The 21941-nt window shown below is 44.0% G+C and overlaps 1 protein-coding gene across 2 annotated transcripts in view; it reads right to left on the reverse strand.

Annotated features, from left to right (window-relative positions):
- PTPRT (protein tyrosine phosphatase receptor type T) overlaps nucleotides 1-21941 on the reverse strand; it is an 803133-nt gene that overhangs the window by 73795 nt on the left and 707397 nt on the right. For both annotated transcript variants that reach the window (XM_057529518.1, XM_057529519.1), the window contains exon 17: nucleotides 12904-13094. In XM_057529518.1, the coding sequence (XP_057385501.1) occupies nucleotides 12904-13094 (191 nt within the window). The remainder of the gene's footprint in view (nucleotides 1-12903; nucleotides 13095-21941) is intronic.

Raw genomic sequence — 21941 nt, forward strand, 5'->3', positions numbered from 1 at the left:
TCCCTCTGTCCCTTCTTCCTTCTCTCTTTCCTTGCTTTTTCCAATGACCAGCTGGGTGCTAGGACTACACTAGATCCTAGAAATAATAGCAATGAACACGGCAGACAAGATCTCGTGGACTTTATGTCCTAGTTGTGGGAAGGTGCAAACAATAAACAAGATAATTATTGTTTAAAACAAGTGCTACGAAGGCAACAAACAAAGTCCTGGGATAGACAGTGACTCTGGACAAGGCACCACTTTAGGTCGGGTGGCTTGGGCAGAACTCTTCGAAAAGGTGGCATTTGAGAAGGAAAAGTGCAGCCCCTGACTTCCAAGAGCTGGCTTGGCACTCCCAGCTGGACCTTGGTGTTTTCCTGTTGAACTTAAACAATTTCACAGAATGCCAACACCAGACAAAGCTCCTCTGAGAGCAGGATGGAGCGAGGCTAAAACTAGGCCACTCTGTAGTCATATCCAAACACAAACAGGAATATTGCCCAAGCCAAAAAAAACCCAAAAAACAACCAACAACCCACCCCCATCCTGGCTCACGTGAGCAATGCTGCTCCTTTGCCAATTTCAGCTGTAGCCTCGAGCCTGGGCCCCCTTCTAATAGCTAAGATTTATTAAGGTACCCAATCCTCCCACTTCCTATTGGTGTCTAATCCAGACCAAAGCCCCAAATCACCTAACACAGCTCACATCCTACGAGTCCTGTCTGACACCCTCTTCCTGAGATTTCCCACAGTTCCTAAATCCAGCTTATTCAACTCCAGGTGTATTTCTACTGGTCTCCTGTTGACACCTTGGAGCTGAAAAACAGATGATGAGCAGAAGCCAGCTATGGCAAGAGCTGGGGGAAGAATGTTCCAGGATGACGATGGGTGTGGAGGCCCTGAGATGGAATGAGCTTGGAGTGTTCTAGAACTTGAAGGGAGGCTCTACAGAGCTGAGAGAATATAAGTGACACATCATGTGGATGGGGAAGGTGTGGTGCTCAGCTGAGGTCTTGTGGACCACGGCCAAGAACGAGAGTTTTATTTTAAGTCAATGGGGATGCTTTAGACATTTTTAAAAATGAGGAGGCGAAGCCAGTACCAGCATCGTGACAAGTGGCTAAGAGCACTTGTCTCTTAAACCCTCCCTTTATCCTTCTTGACGGGCTTCGTAGACTTTAGGATAAGATTATCATCTGGTACCCGTCCCAGACCAACTCTTCTTATGGTTGGTAGGCATTCCACTTACCCACCCACCAACCATCCCTCCCAGTCATGAAGCTGAGGTCCTGGAGCCAGGGGGAGCTCAGATCACCTGACCACAAGTCACAAGCTTCTTTTGACCTGCTATTCTGAGTCACAGGACTCTGCAACCTACCCCGGTTTCCCCCCTTAATACTTCAATTTCTTGTTAGAACTGAGAATTGGCCCTGATGTTTGCTTGGCTGATTCCTCTTCCTACCTGTTGGTTTGGCCCTACTGAGATATGAAAGTCCTTTCTGAAGCTTGCCATCCTTCTTTGGACACTCTTCTCTGTACCTAAGCCTCCTTGAGTTAGGCCCCAGATAGTGAGACATCAGAACACAGAGTATCCAAGGGTAGCTCTCCTCCAATCCATGGCTGAGCGTATCCTGCTCCGTTTCCTTTACCTGTTCACCCACTAACCTCAGCAGATTCTGTCAGCTATGAGGCCCTCCTCACTCCCTTTGGCTTGACTGTATCCCTGGAGATAACTGGATATGATATGCCCTGGGGTGTAGCAAAACCAGGCCCAGGGAATGCTGACCAGGCAGTTTCTGGCTGATGCTTCAGGGCACAGCAGCCGAGGGCCTGCTTCCTCCGTGATCAGTCTGGCCTGCCAGGATTTCCCCGTGACCCCACCCAACACTGCACTCTCCTGATGCAGGGAAGATCCCAGAGAGTCTTCACAAAGGAGGAGCCATTTTACCTGGGTCTTTCACACATCTCTCTCGTCAAGAAACATCTCTTGCCGTGCATTTGAGAGGGAAAAGGCAGGGCTTTGCAAAAGGGAGACAGACCAGAGTGTTTGGATATTTTTACTGCAAATCATTTTACCACTCCAAGTCTCAATTAACTTCTTTGAAAATTAAGTCAATAATACACCCTTCAGGTTAGGTGTGGGGGAAAGATTTGACTACACAGGGGCAGCATGGGGAATTCTTTTGCCAATGGAACTCTTATGTACCCTGGTTGTTTTGGTGTTTATGTGACTCTATGCATGTTAAAACTCATAGAATTGTATACCCTGCAACCCCCAAATAAATTTTGCAGCATATAAATTTAAAAATGAAAAAAATACACCCCACGGAGTTTTGTGATGATTAGTGATTACCTGAGACAATGCCTGTAGACACCTAACCCAACGCCTGGCACATGGCAGGTGTTCAGACTCTTCCATCCCAAGGATATGCTATCCAGCCCCCTTGTTTCACCCCCAGAATTCATTCTCTGACTCCTATTGAGCAGAAGCATCCAGATTATTGTCACAAGACAAAAGAGGGGGGCTCCTTGCACCATCCTTCCTGGTTTGCCTCAGACCAAAGGGGTTCCCGGGATGTAGAACTTTCATTTAAAACTGGGACCATCCTGGGAAAACTGGGACAACCTGGTCACAGGTAAGACACAGTGTTAAGGGAGTGAGAAGGAGTTTTATGGGCGGTTGGAAGCCTAAGGTCTGGTCTCAACTGAGGTCCGTGAGCTCAGTAAATACCCATGTTTACTGAAGACCATGGCTAGCTGGTGGATGGCAAGGGCTACCATGGATGGCTGTACAGGTTGTGCAAAACACAACAGCACCAAATCTAAGGGAGCACCATTCATCTGGTAGGCATGACAGGTTTCTGTATATATTATGAACATCTTCTGCAAGGTGATAAAGTCAAGTATCTTGAGACAGGTGTACCTTTTGCTATTTCACTCTAAGGTGCTGTATGAGTTAGCGGTGGCCCTGGCAGAGACCACGCTTTCAACAAATGCCTCTATCTCTGCTGAAAAGCACATGCCTTAGGGATTATAAATGTGGACAGAGAAGGCAGGAGAGGATGACTAATGACATCTACTCAGAGTGGCATCAGGAGAGCAAATATTATTGTGTGCCACGTCACTAAGTAGACGGTAATTTATGAGTTCTGCTGGGGATGCTGAGTCAAAAATCGGAGGGCGGCAAGATGGGGGTATTTGTCTGTGACAGGAGTTTGGAACAAGCAGAATAGTTGAGTGTCTATCTGCATATAGAGTTGCAAAGCACCCTTTAAAAGGCCCCACTGAAAGCTACGAGATCTCTTTTAAATGACAAAGTTTAGGTCAGCTGTTCTCAAACTTTGGTAGGGATCCAGATTTTCTAGAGAATTTGGTAGAATGCAGAGGCCTGGGCCCTGTCCTGCATCCATGAGCCTGTGTCTCAACGTTCTTTACTAACTCCAGGTGGGTCTGACACATAACACAGTTTAAGAACCACTGTTTTAGCCAGGAAAGTGATTGGAAACAGCAAATTCCTGGGGAAGACTCACTCTGAAGACACTCTATGCACCTATAGAGACAGCCTACGATGTGAGGGTCTTTCTGTGTCAGTGTCTTTCTTTAAGAAATACTGCCTTTTAAATTTCTGGATGGCACTATTTTTTTTTTTTCGTATTTTTAAATTGAAGTATAGTTGATTTACAAATTGTACCAATCTCTGTGGTACAGCAAAGTGACTCAGAGTCTAAAATATGGCACAAATGAACCTATCTACAAAACAGAAGCAGACTCACAGACCTACAGAACACACCTGTGGTTGCCAAGGGGGAGGGGGGAGGGAGAGGGATGGACCTGGAGGTTAGGGTTGGTAGATGCAAACTATTACATTTAGAATGGATGGGACTATTCTTTTTATTTTATTTTATTATTATTTTTAAACATCTCTATTGGAGTATAATTGCTTTACAATGGTGTGTTAGTTTCTGCTGTATCACAAAGTGAATCAGCTATACGTATACATATATCCCCATATCCCCTCCCTCTTGCATCTCCCTCCCACCCTCCCTATCCCACCCCTCTAGGTGGTCACACAGCACCTAGCTGATCTCCCTGTGCTATGCGGCTGCCTCCCACTAGCTATCTATTTACATTTGGTAGTGTATATATGTCAAAGCTACTCTCTCACTTCATTGATGGGACTATTCTTAACCATAAAGTTTTTCACCAGTACTCTGCAAATCAATTAAATTAATATTTAGCATACTATTTTCCACATGCTTCAGAGAAGAGAGATGAGTAAGATGCTGGCCCTACTTCCAAAAGGCCTATAGTTTGATGGGAAAGCTCATACTAGGGTACATCTACTCCTCCCATTCCTGAGCCTATGACCTGGTGGACCCCTGCATCCCATTCCAGGCTACAGAATTCTGGTCCTGTCCACACATTTTCTCCATCTGCATGCATGAGCTTCTGGGAGGGTGCCTCTGGGTCAACAGCTCTCCCCTAAACTTGAAGTCAGCTAGAGTTAAGGGGTGAACTGTCAAAGGCCATGATTTGCCTTGTTAATTCTGTTCAGGAAAACTGTGAAAACTTCCTATTTATCTCCCCAACTAGTTTCATTTTGATTTTTCTTTTTTCATAGACAGGCATCTTTGTTTCCTGTCTAAGAGCTGGCTTGCAACATTTCAACTCTCTTATGTTTCTGAGCCCCTAAACCTCTGTTTCACTCTGTCACACATGCTTTTCCTCTACCCAGCCTCCTACTTTTTCTTCAGCTCAGTGCCTCATCTTTTAGAAAGCTTCTGATCGATCCTGGCAGTAATAACTGACAAAAAGCAAAAATAAACAACAACAAAAACCTGCATTCACCCTGGACTGCCCTTTCTCATGGGTCTACAAAGCATGTTAACTAGAGTTCTGTTATATGATTACATGGTGTGGTAAGACCATGAGCTTCCTTCAAAGTAGGGTCTTTATTTTCTTTCTGTATCTTTCTAACTATCTCCAGTAACCTACACAGTGTAAGGTACTCAGTAAGTGTTTCTGGCCAAATGAAGTACCAGCATATATTATCAGCCTTCAGGAGTCCATGCTATGTAGTCAAACATGTCACAGAAGATGAAACATGGACCCAGAGATGGAAGAGTCTTGTCCAAGTCCACCCAGCATATCAGTAGCAGATTGAGAACCACGTCTTGACTCTCACTTGAGACACTTTTCTATGGTACCACCTGAAAATTGCTCACCTGGTTGGGGAGGATTCCAATTAAACAGAAAATATTGCTTGCTGGGTTACAAACAGAATACTAAGTGGAAAAATAAAAATAAGCTCAAAGGAAAGGACTCCGTTAATAGTCTCTTGTACATGAGCTCTTTCTTGCTAGGAAAACTTCCAAGTCTGAAACCACATGGTTCCTGATGTCTTTTGGCCACCTCTGGAAAAGGCCCAGCTTCTCCTTATTTTAATCCATGGTGAGTGGAATGAGATGAGCAGGCAGAGAGTCAAGTCTTTCTATTTTGGTCATTATGAGTTTCCAGAGTTGGAGAACAACCATGGTTTTCCCTTTCACGATTTGGGCTTCTGCCACTAATTCCCCATGCCCCTACCCAAGAATCACTCATTTGCAAATTGAGAAGCTGGACTAGAGTCTCTCAGAGATCACCTGCAGTGGCATGTTCTGGGACTCTTTTACCAACTGAGAGGAGAGAAAAATTGTGGGAGAAGCAGGAGGTCCACTCTGTCTCTGCTCAGGTGGCTCTGAGCAGAGAAGAGGGCACCTGGGGAGATCTGAAGCATCCATCTCCTTGGTTACACTCTATCGGGAGGCTGCCTGCCCACCATCACTTAGATGACTAAGAGAAAGAGGGCAACACTGGCCTCACCCCACACAAGCCATGCACGTGGCGTGTCTGCCCAGAGCTGGAAAATGAACAAATGTTTGCTCTTCATTAGGCTGCATCATATTCCTCACAGCTGTTCCTCGTTGTCTTAAATAGTCTTAATGGAGCTGTAGTAACCAATACCTTCTGGTTTCCCTACTGGGCTTGTTCTATTCATTAGGATGACAGGCTGCCTGGATTGGACTGGATTAACATGCTTCTCTTCCTTCTCTCCATCACAAAGTCACCTCACCCTATTGCCCCACATCCTTCCCAAACTTGATACTCATCTGACCATGACAGTGGCTGGCGTTCTAGGACTCACAGACAATCCCACTCTCCAGCCAACATCTGTTAGCATTTGATGGCATGCTTAGGATTTTTGGTTTGTAACTGGGGAAGGTGGGGGAATTTGGGCTGGGGGAGGTAGGAGGGGGAGGTAGGAGGGGGAGGAGGGAAGACTCTGCAGTCCAGGATCACGTGAAGAAGCCCCTTGACTCTAATGTGACTGTGGTCCAATAGCAGGGCAGATTTGCGGGGTCCTCACGTGCCTCCACGGGCATCGGATGTGACCGGCAGCAAGTACAGCAGGTGAGGGGAAGGGTCTGTGGGCACAAGCAGGGCATGTGCCGGGGACTCCACGGGTCTCCTCAGACCAGCGTCTCAACCTTGAAAGTACATTAGAGTCATCTGGAGAGCTTAGGAGATACTGATCCCTGGATCCCACTTCCAGAGATTCTGATTTAATTGCTCTGAAGGATGGCCTGGCTGTTGGTGTTTTTAAAACTGGGTTATTCTAATGTGCAGTGAAGATTGAAAGCCTCTAATACTCAGATCTGTATGGGAAGTGCAGTTAATTTGCCTTAGGCCTCCTTGAGTTCTTAGGAACCCAAGGTCCCTGGTCAATCATGGTTGCTAGGACTTGAGACATAACTACGGGGGTGGTAGCCCCAGAGAGCGGGGTCCAGTGGAGCTACAGGTGGGATGGGAGATCCAGCTGGCCTGGACAATTGGTTCCCGCTGGGACTCCCAATATATCATGGACAGAAGCACTCTTTGGATCACTCTGACCAATGTCTTCACGCCCACTGCATAAATATGAAAATGGAGGCCCAGAGAGGGGGAGGAACTGGCTCAAGGTCACCCAGATAGTTAATGAAAGAGACAGGGCTTAAATCTAGGCATTTTGACTCTCAATTCAGGACCATTCATGCATTATTTCAAGTCACCGAACTTAAAATATATACATTGAGAGGTTCAAGTTTACATGCTAAAGAGAGCAAGCTGATTTTATGGCTCGACATGAAAGAATGTGTGTGGGCTTGTCTAGGCTCGGGGCCCAGTCTCCAGGTTCAGGCAAACCCATATTTTCCTTGAATTACTGTCCCAGCCCCCTACCTGCCTCTGATCTCCCTGTTCTGACCTACGACAAATAGTTGCATCTAAAATGCGAATCCAGCTTAAAAAAAAATCCTGCTGCCTTCAGTGGCTCCCCATTGCTCCTGGAATAAAATCCAAATCCCCTTGCCCACACCCCATGCCTGCCCCTACTAACAATTTCAGTCCCATCTCCTTCTATGCTCCCTCCTATTTCTCAAGCTTTGGCTTAGGCTTTATGTCTTCCAGAAAGCCACTGGCTATCCATCCTCAGGCTAGGCTTCATGCACCCCACCTCCCAGGGTTCTGATAGCACTCTGGGGAAACCTCTACTGTGACATTTTGCCAAATAGTGAAATAGTTAGTTTATATGCCCATCTCGAAGAATAAGCTCTAAGCTCCCCAGAAGGCAAGGACTCTATCTTGTCTCCTCAGTTGCTACAGTCCAGTCCAATGCCTGGTCTATGAAAAGTGCTCTGACATCTCACAGTTGAAATTCTGTGTTTTTAATATCATCTATGTGTCAATGGCTCCCTAAGTTTTCTCCCCAGTCCAGGCTTCTTTCCCAAATTCCAGACTCATATATCCAGCTACCTACTTTCCATCTCCACTAAGATATCCAATAGACATCTTAGTTCAAAATCGAACTCCCCATTCCTTCCTTATCCCCAAGTCTGTTCCACCTGCAGCCTTCCCATCTCCACTGGTGGCAGCTCCATCCTTCCAGTGGCTTGGGTAATAGCCTTGGAGGCACCCTTGATTCCTCTCTTTCTCTCCCAGGCCACATGTAATGTGTTAGAAAATCCTGCTGGCTCTATCTTTAAAATACATTCAGAATCCAGCCACCTCTCTCCACCCCCGCTGCCACATCCTGGGTGAGTCAGCACTGTCTCTCTGCTGGGTCACTGCAGTGGGCTCGTAACTGGTTTCCCTGCTTTTACCCTTTCCTCCCTTTGTCTATTCTCCACAGAGCAGCAAGAATCAATCTTTCAAAATAATGTCAGAAAATGATCACTTGTCTTCTCAAAACTCTGCAGTGGCTTTCCATTTCATTCAGAGTAAAAGCCAAAGTCCCTATAATGGCTTATAAGGCACTATATGGTCAGGCCCCCTTTATTTCTCCAATTGCACCTTCTATTACTTTTCTTCCTTGTTCATTGCACTCACACCACGCTTGACCTCCTTGTACATGCCAGATATATTACTCCCTTGATCTTGACTCTTTTCCTCCAGATACTTTCCAGCATGCCTCTGCTCAAATCTCATCTTCTAATTAAAGACTGCCCTTTCAGCCTGTTGAATACTGGAACTCCTTCACCTCATGTCCCTGGAATATACCATCTCCCTTCCTTGTGCTTCTCTTTCATTTCCCGTGGTACTTACTTGTGGAAGACTGTATTATCCACAGATTATATTTTCCAATACTCCTGTTCCGTATTCTCTCTTAGAATCTTGCAGCTACACCTCCCTTCATCAAGAGGTGGATTCTAATAATTCCCCTCCCCTAGAATGTAGGCAGTTATTGTTTGCGTATAACCAATATAAGGTGGTAGGAGTGATGCTGTGTGGCGTCCAACTGTAGGTCACAAGGGGTGACGCACTTTCCACCTCGTTAGCTAGCGGGCTCACCCGCGGAGCTCTGCACCACCATGTAAGAAGTTCAGAGATCCCGAGGCAGCCATGCTGTGAGGAAGCCCAGGCGACCGGAAGAGGCTGAGTGTAGGTGTTCCAGCTGGCAATCCCAGCTGAGATCCCAGTTGTTAGCTATCTGAGTGAAGACACTTTCAGATCTTCAGTCCCAAGCCTTAGAGCATTCCCAGTCAAGGCTTTAGACATCATGGAATAGAGACAGACTATCCCTGTTGTACCCTGTCCAAATGGCTGATCCACAGAATCAGTGAGCACAGTAAATTGGTTGTTTTATGTCACTAAGATTTGGGGTAGTTTGTAACACAGCAAACAGTGTTTTTCACTGTCTAACATACCATATTATTTACTAACATATTACATTAAGTAAGTTATTGTATAATAACTTCCTTATTTTTAAGTCTATTGTTTATTTTGGGTTTCCTCTGCTAGAACACAAGCTTCACAAGGGCACGGATCTTTTTCCATTCTTGTTCTCTGGTATATCCCAAATACCTCAAACAGTCCTTAGAAACAGTAAATACTCAGTAAATATTTAATGAGCAAATCTGTAAGTGATTGTAAAACTTAAGTGAATTTTATAAGACACAGCTTGCTATAGCTGAGAGGTCCCTTATATGTCAACTTGTCAAACCCACTCATTTGTATGAAAAAAATGAGCAGGGTAGGGGAGTGACAGGCAACAAACAGAGCACAGAGTGTGTGCATTTGATAGTAGGATTGAAGACCCAGGAATCATATATCTACAATAGGAAACAGTCTTCAAGTAGATTTGTGATTCTTTGCTCAGTATGTAGATTCCAGACATCACAGGAGGCTTGATGATCAAAGCAATATCCAGCTATAGTCTAAGGAAGTGGAAAGACATTGTGGAAAGACTCCTATGAAGTAACGTTTTCCAATTAACCTCCAGTTAATCAGGAAATGCTGTTAACTAGAAGCTAAGCATTCAAGCTAACTGATTAATATAATTTGAACTAAGTGAGGGCAAGTCTAGTCTACTTAATGATATTTCTGGTTGAAGTTCAAATGATGGAACAACATTTATTGTTTTCTCTCTCATTATAAAAGCAGTTCATTTCCATGCGAGAAAATTTGGAAAATGTAAAAAGGCACAAAAAATAAATGAAAAAAATGTCAATCCAAATCCCACCACATAAGGATGGATACCTTTAAAAGATATCATTCTGGAAGGAAATGCACCAAAGTCGTCAAATTTATTTGTATTTCTGTTTTCAAATTATAGATTGCAAGTTCTTAGAACAGTGTTTCTCAGGCTTTGACTACTTGGCCCCCTTTCTGATAAGCCACATGTGTCCCTTAATGCTATTTGAAACTTTAAAACAAATTAAATATTATGACTAATGACTTATTAAACCTTCATGATACTGAATATGACTTTACAAACAACACACCCTCTCCTGACATTCACTCACCACACAGATCTACACAAGTGAGTGTGAGCACACACACATGCCCCCCCCCATACTTTAAGGGGTTGAGATTGAGGCAGGAGAGAGATGGGCCCCAGGCTGAGCAGCTGCAAACAGTCTCCTGTAGACACTATGAAATAAAGATAATGACAGGAGCAGAGCCCTGCTTGAGTAAAAGATAAGGCGAGCACATTTTTCTCATTCCTGTGGTCAAGGAGACATCCTAGACCACACATGTGCAGAAAAGATCCTCAGGGGTCAAAGGTGAGAGGGGGCACCAGCCCATAATATGTCCTGCCAACCTCCCAGAAACCCCCACGCTAGAATTCATCTTGGCTGAAAGATGTGCGTGCACATTGGGCAGGGCCCTGAGTCAGGCCAAATATGGGCATGAGCAAGATGACTGGCCAGAGGGAACCTGGAAAACTGCCCTCATATAAGCAATTTTAGCCACCCCTACTGGGCACGACTCACTCTGAGTCTGCCTGTGTGTTCTTCCACACGTACTTTGCTTCTAATAAACATTTTATCTGCTTCATAATCTCTGTCTCTTTGCTTAATTCTTTTTTCAAAGAAGACAAGGACTGAGGTCCAGCTGCTGGACCCCACGGCCCCCTGAGATCAGGATCATTTAACCAACCTCCTAGGAAATAAGGCCCAGGGATATGAGGTGATGAGACCATCACCTGCAACTCTTATCCCAGTATCCTCCCAAAATTTATAGGTTGAGTATATGAAAAATACTATTTTACTTAGACCATATTTGAAATTAACTGCTGGGGACAGGTATAAAGACACAGACGTAGAGAATGGACTTGAGGACATGGGGAGGGGGAAGGATAAGCTGGGACGAAGTGAGAGAGTGGCATGGACATATATACACTACCAAATGTAAAATAGATAGCTAGTGGGAAGCAGCTGCATAGCACAGGGAGGTCAGCTCGGTGCTTTGTGACCACCTAGAGGGGTGGGATAGGGAGGGTGGGAGGGAGCCGCAAGAGGGAGGGGATATGGGGATATATGTATATGTATAGCTGATTCACTTTGTTATAAAGCAGAAACTAACACACCATTGTAAAGCAATTACACTCCAATAAAGATGTTAAAACAAAAAAACCAAAACAAAACAAAAGAAATTAACTGCTGGTTCTCCTGAGCTGGTAATTACTCATGTCCATTGACATAAACGTTTTTGTTTGCATAACTGTGTCAAATGTTCTCCTTGCTACCATGTTTTATACTCTCATAAAGTTTTAGGACCAGACAGGCCCTTAGTAATCACCTATCCAAACTCTTCATTCAACTAATAAAGAACTTTAAAACTCAGGTAGCAAAACGATAGGCCACGCAGTTTGTTGTATTGGAATCTGGATGTTTGGACATCCCCTACCCCTAAATTTAGCACAATTTCATGACCTCACTCAACTTCTGAAATATTGCTTTGTAAGCTCTTTCTCAGAATATAGTCTGAGAGATAAACTTAGTCTGCAGTATCAAGAATTCCAAATGTGTAGCGTCTGAGTCAATGCATTTTCACTGCACACAGTGAAACTGAACCTAGCATATCTGGGCCACATGATGCATGTGAGAAAAAAAAACACCACCACCACCACCACCACCACAACAAAACCTAGTGCGAATAACTCAGAGCCTGGCACACAGTAAATGCTCAAAAGATATTTTGGGAAGGATGGAGGAGAGGTAGAGAGAGGAAAGGAAAAGAGAAGAAAGAGATGCTTGGTTCCAAAGCTGCCTGCAGCTGGATTCCGACAGTCTCAGGAGGGATGCAAAATTCCTCTTGGGGGTCAGATGCTGTTTAGTGCAGGAGAACATCTTAATGAGTTTTTCCTTCTACCTTTTGTTTGTAAAAGGTGAGGCCTAAAGAGCAAGGAGTGAAACAAAAGGAGTGAGATAAAGATAGCTAAATTGTTCTGCATAATAAAGTAGAGGGAGTGGAGTTCTTTTCTTGGCTGCTATAAAAAGGAGGAGGAAAAAAAGAGGAAAATTTTAGGACACTAAAAGGAACTTTTGGGAAAGGAAGTGGACAGAGACCTGTCTGGTGACCAGAGCCTCACCTCAGGAGGACTTGTATTCAGGTGCTTCCTGTACTCGGCTGCAATCCTTCTGTGATACCCTAAACCTTAGCAACAACTGCTACTCACAAATCCTTGGCATTACAGACTTGCTGGGGAGGAAGGTAAGGGATGTCCAAGGCAGGGGTGCGGAGCAGGTAGAGAGAGAGAGGGAGGACAGCAGTCACCAGATGCGATATTGACTTTGGGGTGTTGAAAACACAACAGAAGCATGACAATGAGGCAAGAGGGGACCAGGAGCAAGCAGGCCTGCTGAAAATCACTGGCAGGGGTGATCTGCTGGCTCTTCTACAACATGTGAGATGGGGGCGGAGCCATTCTATCGATACCTTCCCATTGAAGGAAGGTGTGACTCCAAACTCATGCGGTAGGTCTGGGTGGGCCTGAGATGGTGCATTTCCAGCAGGCTCCCAGGTGGTGTTGATGCTGCTGGTCCGGGGACCATACTTTGAGTAGCTTTAGTACCCACGAAGCCTCTGTGCCCATCAGGGAGTTTCCCGCAGGCTGGTCTCTTACCTCATATTCCTCCTTGAACCCGTAGCCCTGGCCTCTCTTCATCTGAGTGATGTGCTGGAGCAGGTCAGCCACCCGGATGGCGGGCTGGAACTGGTCCCGGGGATAGCTCATCTCCACGGGGTCGCAGGCCCGGTAGGGGTGAGTCTGGATCGTGAGGGTGGGCTGGGAGAGCTCCCCACGGCTGCCACCTGCTTCAAAGAGAAGGAGGGAGAACAGATCATCACCTATAGGAGTTTTGTCCTCTGTCCTCTGTGCCTCCCCCAGGTTGACCTCAGGAGGGCAGAGGGAACTAACTCAGGACTCAGCTGATCAGGGAACTGCAGAAAGAATAAAGAAACACAGTTTCCCTGGCATGGCTGTGGCGGTAGATTTAAACACTAAAACAACAAACAAACCAGTGACACAATAACCCTTGGTTCGTTTCTGTTTCAAGGGTGCATCTTGATGGAGTAAAGACAAGGCTCCAGGTTGCCTGTCATCTCCTGCCTGTTTCTGTCCTTCCTTCAGGCTTGTCAGGGTGGTCTCGGCCAATCCAGGCCAATCCCAGAACCCGTGAGAAGCCAGGCAGGATGGATACAAGGAACACCCTCCTGGTGAGGAAGCGGACTACCTGGAATCGTCTCTGGTGCCTGCCTGCAGGTGACGAGAGCCTCAGGTCCCTGGAGGTCAGAGCCATGTGTGTGCCTCTGGTCCATCTGCCTGCATCCCCGTGTGACCGGGTTTCTCTACTAGTTTGTTTCCTTTGGGTCATACACTGGGAGGAACTGGAGCCAGTCTTGGATCCGCAGTAGATAGCAGGGACCCTGACCCTCTCAGCTGCTCTCCAGCTATGGGCTCTGCAACAATGATCACCTTCTGCCTACTGTCTAGTTTCCCCAGAATTTAACACTCTTAATCCAGGAGTGATGCTGGACCTACCTTGCAGGTAGGGAAGCCTGAGCCACCTCCTTCAGTCCTGAGAGCTATTTCTCCCAGGCCTGGGTCCTATGCCTCATCGCCTTCATACATCTATCCTTGGTATAAGATCTATAATCTCGCCTGATAATCATCTATAGACACACTGAATTGCGTTAACTGCTCCCTACTAGTTGGGCCACCCTCAAAACTGATGCCTGGGGCTTCCCTGGTGGCGCAGTGGTTGAGAATCTGCCTGCTAATGCAGGGGACACGGGTTCGAGCCCTGGTCTGGGAAGATCCCACATGCCGCGGAGCAACTAGGCCCGTGAGCCACAACTACTGAGCCTGTGCGTCTGGAGCCTGTGCTCCGCAACAAGAGAGGCCGCGATAGTGAGAGGCCCGCACACCACGATGAAGAGTGGCCCCCGCTTGCCACAACTAGAGAAAGCCCTCGCACAGAAACGAAGACCCAACATAGCAATCAATCAATCAATAAATTTAAAACTGATGCCTGCTTAGGTTGAAATTTGAATTCCTCTGCTCCCCTTAGACCAGTAAAACCACTTTCTTACCCTATGAACTCCCTGCCAGCCATACACTGTCAATCTTTCAGGGCCAGTTCGTCTTATCCAGAACCATTCAGGCTTGGTCTCCCCAGCCTCCTCCCAAAGACATGGACAGTCTATGCTCTAGACCCTCCTGTTTGTGGCATGCATAAGATGAGAACTGCCAGATTTGATGTGTCTCACGCAGATGTTTTCAGGCACTGCAAGGTACCAAGGCAGACCCCACGGGGCCTATGCCACACTCATTCCCTGGGAGTTTTAGCATACATTCCTCATTTTCTGCAACTCGTCTTTTCAAAATCCACATATCTTTCAGCTTGTTTCTCTGTCGCAATAATCCACCAAACATTGATTCTGTATGTAAAAGTGAACTTTCCTCCTATGTGACAGCATGAGCAAAATTCTTCCTAGTAAGGAAAGGACTGCCAACAGAAGGATCTAGAATATATAGGTTTATGCACCAGGAAGAAGGGCCTAGGTGAGATGTAAGCACAAGTTTTCTGACAAGCATGAGAAAAATACTGCTTACTTTTCTCCTGGGATTTGAGGTAACAGGTAACACATCTTCACTGGTGTTGCTTAAACATAGAGCTGGCAAATGTGGGCACAGATTCCCTTCTCCACCACACCCTTGCGATCAGGAGTTAGATTTACTGAGACCCCACTCTGTTCCAGGGACTCTGGTAGACACTGGAAATGCACAGAATACAGGTTTCACCCTCAAGGCTGGATGGTCTAGTAGGGTAGACAGACAGGAAGAACCCCTGGAAGCACGAGCAGAGAAGCTGGAAAAGCCAAGCACATCCAGGTAAGAGCAAGGAAGATAAGACAGAGTGGAGGTAGAGGGTGGAAATACGATGGGGGTAAAGCTGTGAGAGATGGTGTGGGGTCAGCCTAGAAAGGTGTGAATGTCTAAGAATCTCCAAGCCAGTGGGAAACTATTGAAGGATTTTTAAAAAAATTTATTTTATTTATCTATTTATTTTTGGCTGTGTTGGGTCTTCGTTGCTGCACGCGGGCTTCCTCTAGTTGTGGAGAGCGGGGGCTACTCTTCGTTGCGGTGCGCAGGCTTCCTCATTGCAGTGGCTTCTCTCATTGTGGAGCACGGGCTCTAGGCGCGTGGGCTTCAGTAGCTGCGGCATGCGGGCTCAGTAGTTGTGGCTCACGGGCTCTAGAGCACAGGCTCAGTAGTTGTGGCACACGAGCTTAGTTGCTCCGCGGCATGTGGGATCTTCCCGGACCAGGGATCGACCCCATGTCCCCTGCATTGGCAGGTGGATTCTCAACCACTGCGCCACCGGGGAAGCCCCTATTGAAGGATTTTTTTTTTTTTAAGAAGACTCCTTCTCCTTAAAGACTCACGCTATTTCTTGTAGGCGTCCTAGCTGCCATGGATATGAGGCCTCCTTCCAGTGAATATCACTCATGGGGATGGAGAAAAAAAGGAGCACTTGAGTTTGCTTCTCTAGATGCTGCACTTCACGATTCCCAGGACAGGATGAACTGGGGTCAATGCCTGGAGCTCTGTGAGTGTCTCCCACCTAAGCCACTATCATATATGGTGACAGGTATCTTCAGAGACCCATGGGCCTGGGACCTGGGCTGCCTGGGAGACCAGCTGCCTGGCAGAGATAGGCTTCTTAGCAAAGAACATCTGACAATTTTTGTGAGATGCCAAGTGTTTCCAAAACCAAATAGCTACCAATATGGATATTTTCCTCTAAACACATTGCTAGACAGACTGTAAACTTGGTGTCAGCAAAACCAACACTGGAATGGAAAACAAACGCGTCTGAAATTTAGCAACTTGTATTGCTGTAACATTTGTAATAATGTCAATGCGGGTGCTAATGACGCTATGAAGACTCAGGAACCAAGGGAGTTTCAAGGTTTATTAATTCAACTAGTTGGACTCCCTTTTCCAATGTAGCTTACTTCACCTATTCCCTATTAACCTCTGATAATGCAGAAGTGATGCCTTTTATCACACCCCATTTCACCAGACTCACTATACTTAATTTTCCATCATTAGGTTTAATGAAAACCCAATTTCACAACTCACTTCTCTCAGGAACCTACAAGTAATGCTACATTTTTATCAGCCCCAATTAAAAATCGTTACGATGTTCCTTTTCGAGAGGGAGCCTTAAAACTAATGTGTGATTCTGCTGCTAATTCAACAAGGGTGCTGGAATCCACATGCTGCTCATAAAATGTTAACTCAAACCAGCTGGCCCAGGGAGAGAACATTTTTCATTTTTCTCCTCACCAGACCCTTAATTTTCATGCCATTCCAACTGCTCATTTATAGGCCTTACATGTTTATCACATAATAATATTTTGGATTTCTTCTGCACCTTTTCTATAGCTGTTGTCTAAGGCTGTGAATTCCCCCGCAACGTGTCTTGCTGCTGCCCGTGAAGGGCTGGTAGGGCGAGCCGAGGGATTATGGTGACGTGTACGAGATGCCAGGTCACCACCATCCCTCTGATTTCCTCTTTTCTGTCTCTCTGCCAGTCGCTCTTCCTTCCTCCTTGGGAACCTGGCTTTGACCTTCTCTTTCTTTCTTATCCCCCCTGCTACCAAGCCATTAGAGATCTCCCACTAGCAACAGCCACGTATTTCCAATCACTCGCTAGGAACTGCCACTCCAGCCGGCTAACAAATATTTACTGAGTACCTATATTGTACAAAGCACAGTGTTAGATATAAGTACAGACAGGAGGGCGGAGGAAAGTGTGTTCAGAGGGAGATACGCTGCCACGGCCCTTGCAGGAGAGAAGAGGAGATAAGATGTGCATAAACATGCCTGACACAGGTGGAACAGATGGGCTCCAGGAGGTGGGAGGGTAACGTGCTGCAGAGTTAGGCACCGTGCAGACAACGCCCAAGCTTTAGGCATTCACGCCCCACTTCTGTGGTTTTTGCCATCACTGTGTACAACCTGTACCAGCTCTGTCCAATAGAACTCTCCACAGTGATGGAAATGGTCTCTATCTGTGCTGTGCAATATGGTAGCCACTGAACACATGTGACTACTGAGTGTGTGAGATGCGGCTAATGTGATGGGCAAACTGCATTTTACACTTTGCTTAGTTTTAATTCACTTAAATTTAAATGTACACATGTGGCTTATGGTTACTATACTGGGAAGCACAGATCTAGAGAAAGAGGCAGAGAAAGGGAGAGCATTCTGGAGTTACACAGAGGGTAAAGAGGTCCAGTGGAAATATAACATGGACCACGTACGTAAATTAAAATTTTCTTATAGCAACATTAAATAAGGTAAAAAGGAACAAGTGAAATTAATTGCAATAAGAAATTTTGTTTAACCCAATACATCGAAATGATATTTCAACGTAGAGTTGGTATAAAATTATTAATGATATATTTGACATTCTTTATTCATACTCAGGCTTTGAAATCCAATGTGTATCTTACTTATAAAGCATTTCAACTCAGACCAGCCATATTTCCAGTGCTTAACACCACATATGGTAAGTGGCTATAGTATTAGACAGGGTGGGTGTACATCCAGAGCCAAATCAAGTTCTAAAGAGAGCTGACTTAGAGCTAGAGTGAACTCTAAAAGACACTGATCTAGTGTAAGACAGCTCTAGCACAGCAGTGCCCAACAGAACTTCATATGATGATGGAAGTGCTCTGTATCTGCACATTCAATATGGTAGCCACTAGTCACCTATGACTGTCAAGCACTTGAAATGTGGCTGGTGTGACTGAGGAATTGAATTTTTACTTTAACCTAATTTCAATTAATTTAAATATAAATAGCCACCTGTGACCAGTGGCTACTGCACTGAATAGTGCATATCTATATAGTCATGTCTTCAAAGTTTTTCTTTAAATCAATTTTCAACCATTGCTTTACTTTATCTCATTAAGAATGATAGTGAAATATAAAATCATGGGCGTGATATGCTAGTTTTGACTTAAACTAAGATAGGTGTATACAGACTTGTGACCTTTGAGAAAGAGTAGATTCACATACCCCCATCTCATATCCCCTCAGGAATGTGCTCTTACTCAGTGTAATGACAGATGGAATTACCTTCTCTCCCTGTCTTAAATCTGACCAGCTCCACAGGGTTGAACTTGTAAAACTAGTAGTTAAGTAGAATGTCATCCCACAGTGCCACATTCTATGGAGCTGAAATGGACATTATACAATTGACAATTGACATGGTTATACTTCGTTACTTAAGGTAACGCTGGCTTGAAGGACAGAAAAGAAATGCTTCATCTTTTCCCATTTTCTTTCCTGGGCTCAGAGAATCAAAGGCTCTAGCAAGCAAATACGGGGATGGGGCATCTCCAAGCCCTTTCTCTTCCTCCGTCCCTTTCATTGGCTAAGACAAAAGAGGGTGGATAAACACCTTTGTACCCCAGAACTCGGATTCAGTATTAGAAAAAATTTGTGATGGGAACAGTCATAGGAAAGAGCTTCTGGATTCATTTGCTCCTCCTGATAAAGAAATCAATCTTTCTCTTTGTGGAGAGTGTGAATTCCTTCTTCCACACCTCTCACATGACATGGCAGGATGGTGGAAGATATATCACATAGGGATGGGGACGGTGAACCTCCATTACTTCTCCTGCTTAAGTCACAAGAAAAGGATTCCAATCAGTTGAACAGCGAAAGCAACAATAAGAATCTGCCTTCTCTGTTTATTGGCAAACACCAGTCCCTAGAGACCTCTCCTTCTTCGAAGTTAAGAAAACAGAAACAAAACAACACGGAGTCTAAGAAAAATCCGCGATGTGAAAAATATGAAAAATGACACTCTGGATGCTGAGAAAAATAAAATTTTCAAAAGAAAAGTAGTCAGTGTTGACTGTTTACCTAACAGCCATCCCTTACCTTCTTCCTTTCTGGCAGAACCCCCAAACGAGTCTGGGTGCCCACACATTCCCCATGTGACTCAGAGGAGGATGACCCTATTCCAAGACATAGGGGAAAATCCTTGATTTTTTTAAGCCAATCAGATGTTCCTATCGTCTTTGCCAATTTTCAAAAATTTTCAATGAGCTAGGAGGGAAGGTCTACTAGGGGAGTCCTATTTTCTTCTAGGAAAGATTTCCTTACTTCTAAGAAGGATATTCCAGTGGCTTCTGTCTCCTACTGGACATTACCATGTGTGGGTTTGATGCTTGGAACTGCTAAAGCAATCTCGCATCCAAGAAAGGATCCAGGCTAAGGGCAATGCCAACATAAGATGGCAAAGTGGAGAGCTTGAAAGGACGGCGGGCCTTAATGACATTCTTGGGCATCTCATTCAACCAATCCATGGAACCTCCTCTAACTCCTGACTTTCTGTTCTGTAAGATAACACGTTAATTTATTGTTTAAGCCCATTTGATTTTTTTCTATAACCTACACAGTGGAAAACAGAAATGCATTTTAGATGGCATGAAATTCAAGAAAACATGGAAGAATAAAGAAAGTGAAAGATTAAACAATAAGAGGACAGCTTTTCCAAAATATGGATCAAGTGAAGAAGCAACTAGAAGAAAATTTGCTGAGTGAGGCAGGGAAAGATGGTAAGGAAACCAAAATGGAATAGCAGAATTTGAATGGACATTGGAATCTGTAATGAGAATAAGCAACAGGCAGAAACTTGTGGAGAATTAATTTGAGAACCTTGTAGTGAACATATAAGGGAATGAGAACAGTGAGACTTCTATTTCCTTGGAATATCATCTGCTCATGTGTGTTCACGTGTGAAGGCACCAAAAAGACATTTTCAGAGAAAAAACAGACATATAAAAGACAGATAATTGCTATTACTAAAGAAGAGAATAGAATAAACAAAATAGATGCAATAATAAAGGATACAATGTAAAAACAGCTTTTTGGCAGAATAAAACCCAAAAATGAACAAAATGTAAAGAGCTCTCCATGTACAATTTAAAATTAGAACAAATCTCTTGATAATGTTATTAAATATTACTGATGTAGAAATATTCAGATAAACATCTAGGCTGGAAAAAAAAGGCTATCTATAAAGAAAAAGGAACAATGCTAACCATATTTTCTGTTGCCCAAAGTTAAATGCCAAAAATCACTGGAACAAAATTTTTGAGGCAAATATGCTGTGACTCAAAAATCATACCCTGATATATAAGTTGTTTTTCATTTGTGAGGCTACAGAAAGATGTTCCCCGATGCACAAAGATTCAGAAATTACACTGGCTCTGATTCTTTTCTAGAGGCTTGGGGAGATGGGGAAATAAGGAAAAAATTTTTTAGTGAAAAAAATAAAGAACTCCCACAAGATCGGAGGAAATTGTATTAAAAAAGAACTGATTTGTTATACACCAAAATCAGTTAAACATAGATATGAGTATTAAAATCAAAATAAATGTGAGTTGAAACACAATGAACTATAAAAAAGAATTGTTAATGAGAAACCATGTAAAAACATCTAATATAAAAATACTTGATTAACTTCTGAAATGTTACTAACAAAAACGATGAAATGCATGACTGATGAATCACTAGAAAAAAAAATCAACTTCTTCACCTTTTATAACAGACCGTCAATATATACTATTTTAATCTCGTTCTTAAGTAAAGGATCTAATTTCAACCATGTGTGTGCATATCTGTGGGTGTGTGCACACGTATGTATGTGCACACTTAAGTTAAAGGTATCAATTAGTAGAATAAAAAGAAGGGTTTATAGTTTTCAAATAGTTAGAGGCAATAAACAAAGGAAACTCTGGACCCCTAGCACATTTTGGTCTGGGGTCCGCATTTGTGCTCTGCGTGTGATAGAGCAACTGCAAACCTAGAAATCAACATACAAAATCCGTGTAATATCACAGAAAATCTTCCTGTCCTGACAAGCAAATGAGAACCACTCTATAGAGCTATTTTCATAATCCAAGACATGTTAATTCTCACAGAACAAAACCGCCTCCACTAAAGATGAATTCATAGCAGAAAAGTAAAATATAAAGAATGACAAGCCAAACCATATGATCATCTCAATAGATGCAGAGAAAGCTTTCGACAAAATTCAATACCCATTTATGATAAAAGCCCTGCAGAAAGTAGGCATAGGGAACTTTCCTCAACATAATAAAGGCCATATATGACAAACCCACAGCCAACATCATCCTCAATGGTGAAAAGCTGAAACCATTTCCACTAAGATCAGGAACAAGACAAGGTTGCCCACTCTCACCACTATTATTCAACATACTTTTGGAAGTTTTGGCCACAGAATTCAGAGAAGAAAAAGAAATAAAAGGAATCCAAATTGGAAAAGAAGAAGTAAAGCTGTCACTGTTTGCAGATGACATGATACTATACATAGAGAATCCTAAAGATGCTACCAGAAAACTACAGAGCTAATCAATGAATTTGGTAAAGTAGCAGGATACAAAATTAATGCACAGAAATCCCTTGCATTCCTATACACTAATGACGAAAAATCTGAAAGTGAAATTAAGAAAACACTCCCATTTACCAGTGCAACAAAAAGAATAAAATATCTAGGAATAAACCTACCTAAGGAGACAAAAGACCTGTATGCAGAAAATTATAAGACA

The sequence above is a fragment of the Balaenoptera acutorostrata genome, chromosome 15, assembly GCF_949987535.1.
Source record: "Balaenoptera acutorostrata chromosome 15, mBalAcu1.1, whole genome shotgun sequence".
Taxonomy (NCBI): domain Eukaryota; kingdom Metazoa; phylum Chordata; class Mammalia; order Artiodactyla; family Balaenopteridae; genus Balaenoptera; species Balaenoptera acutorostrata.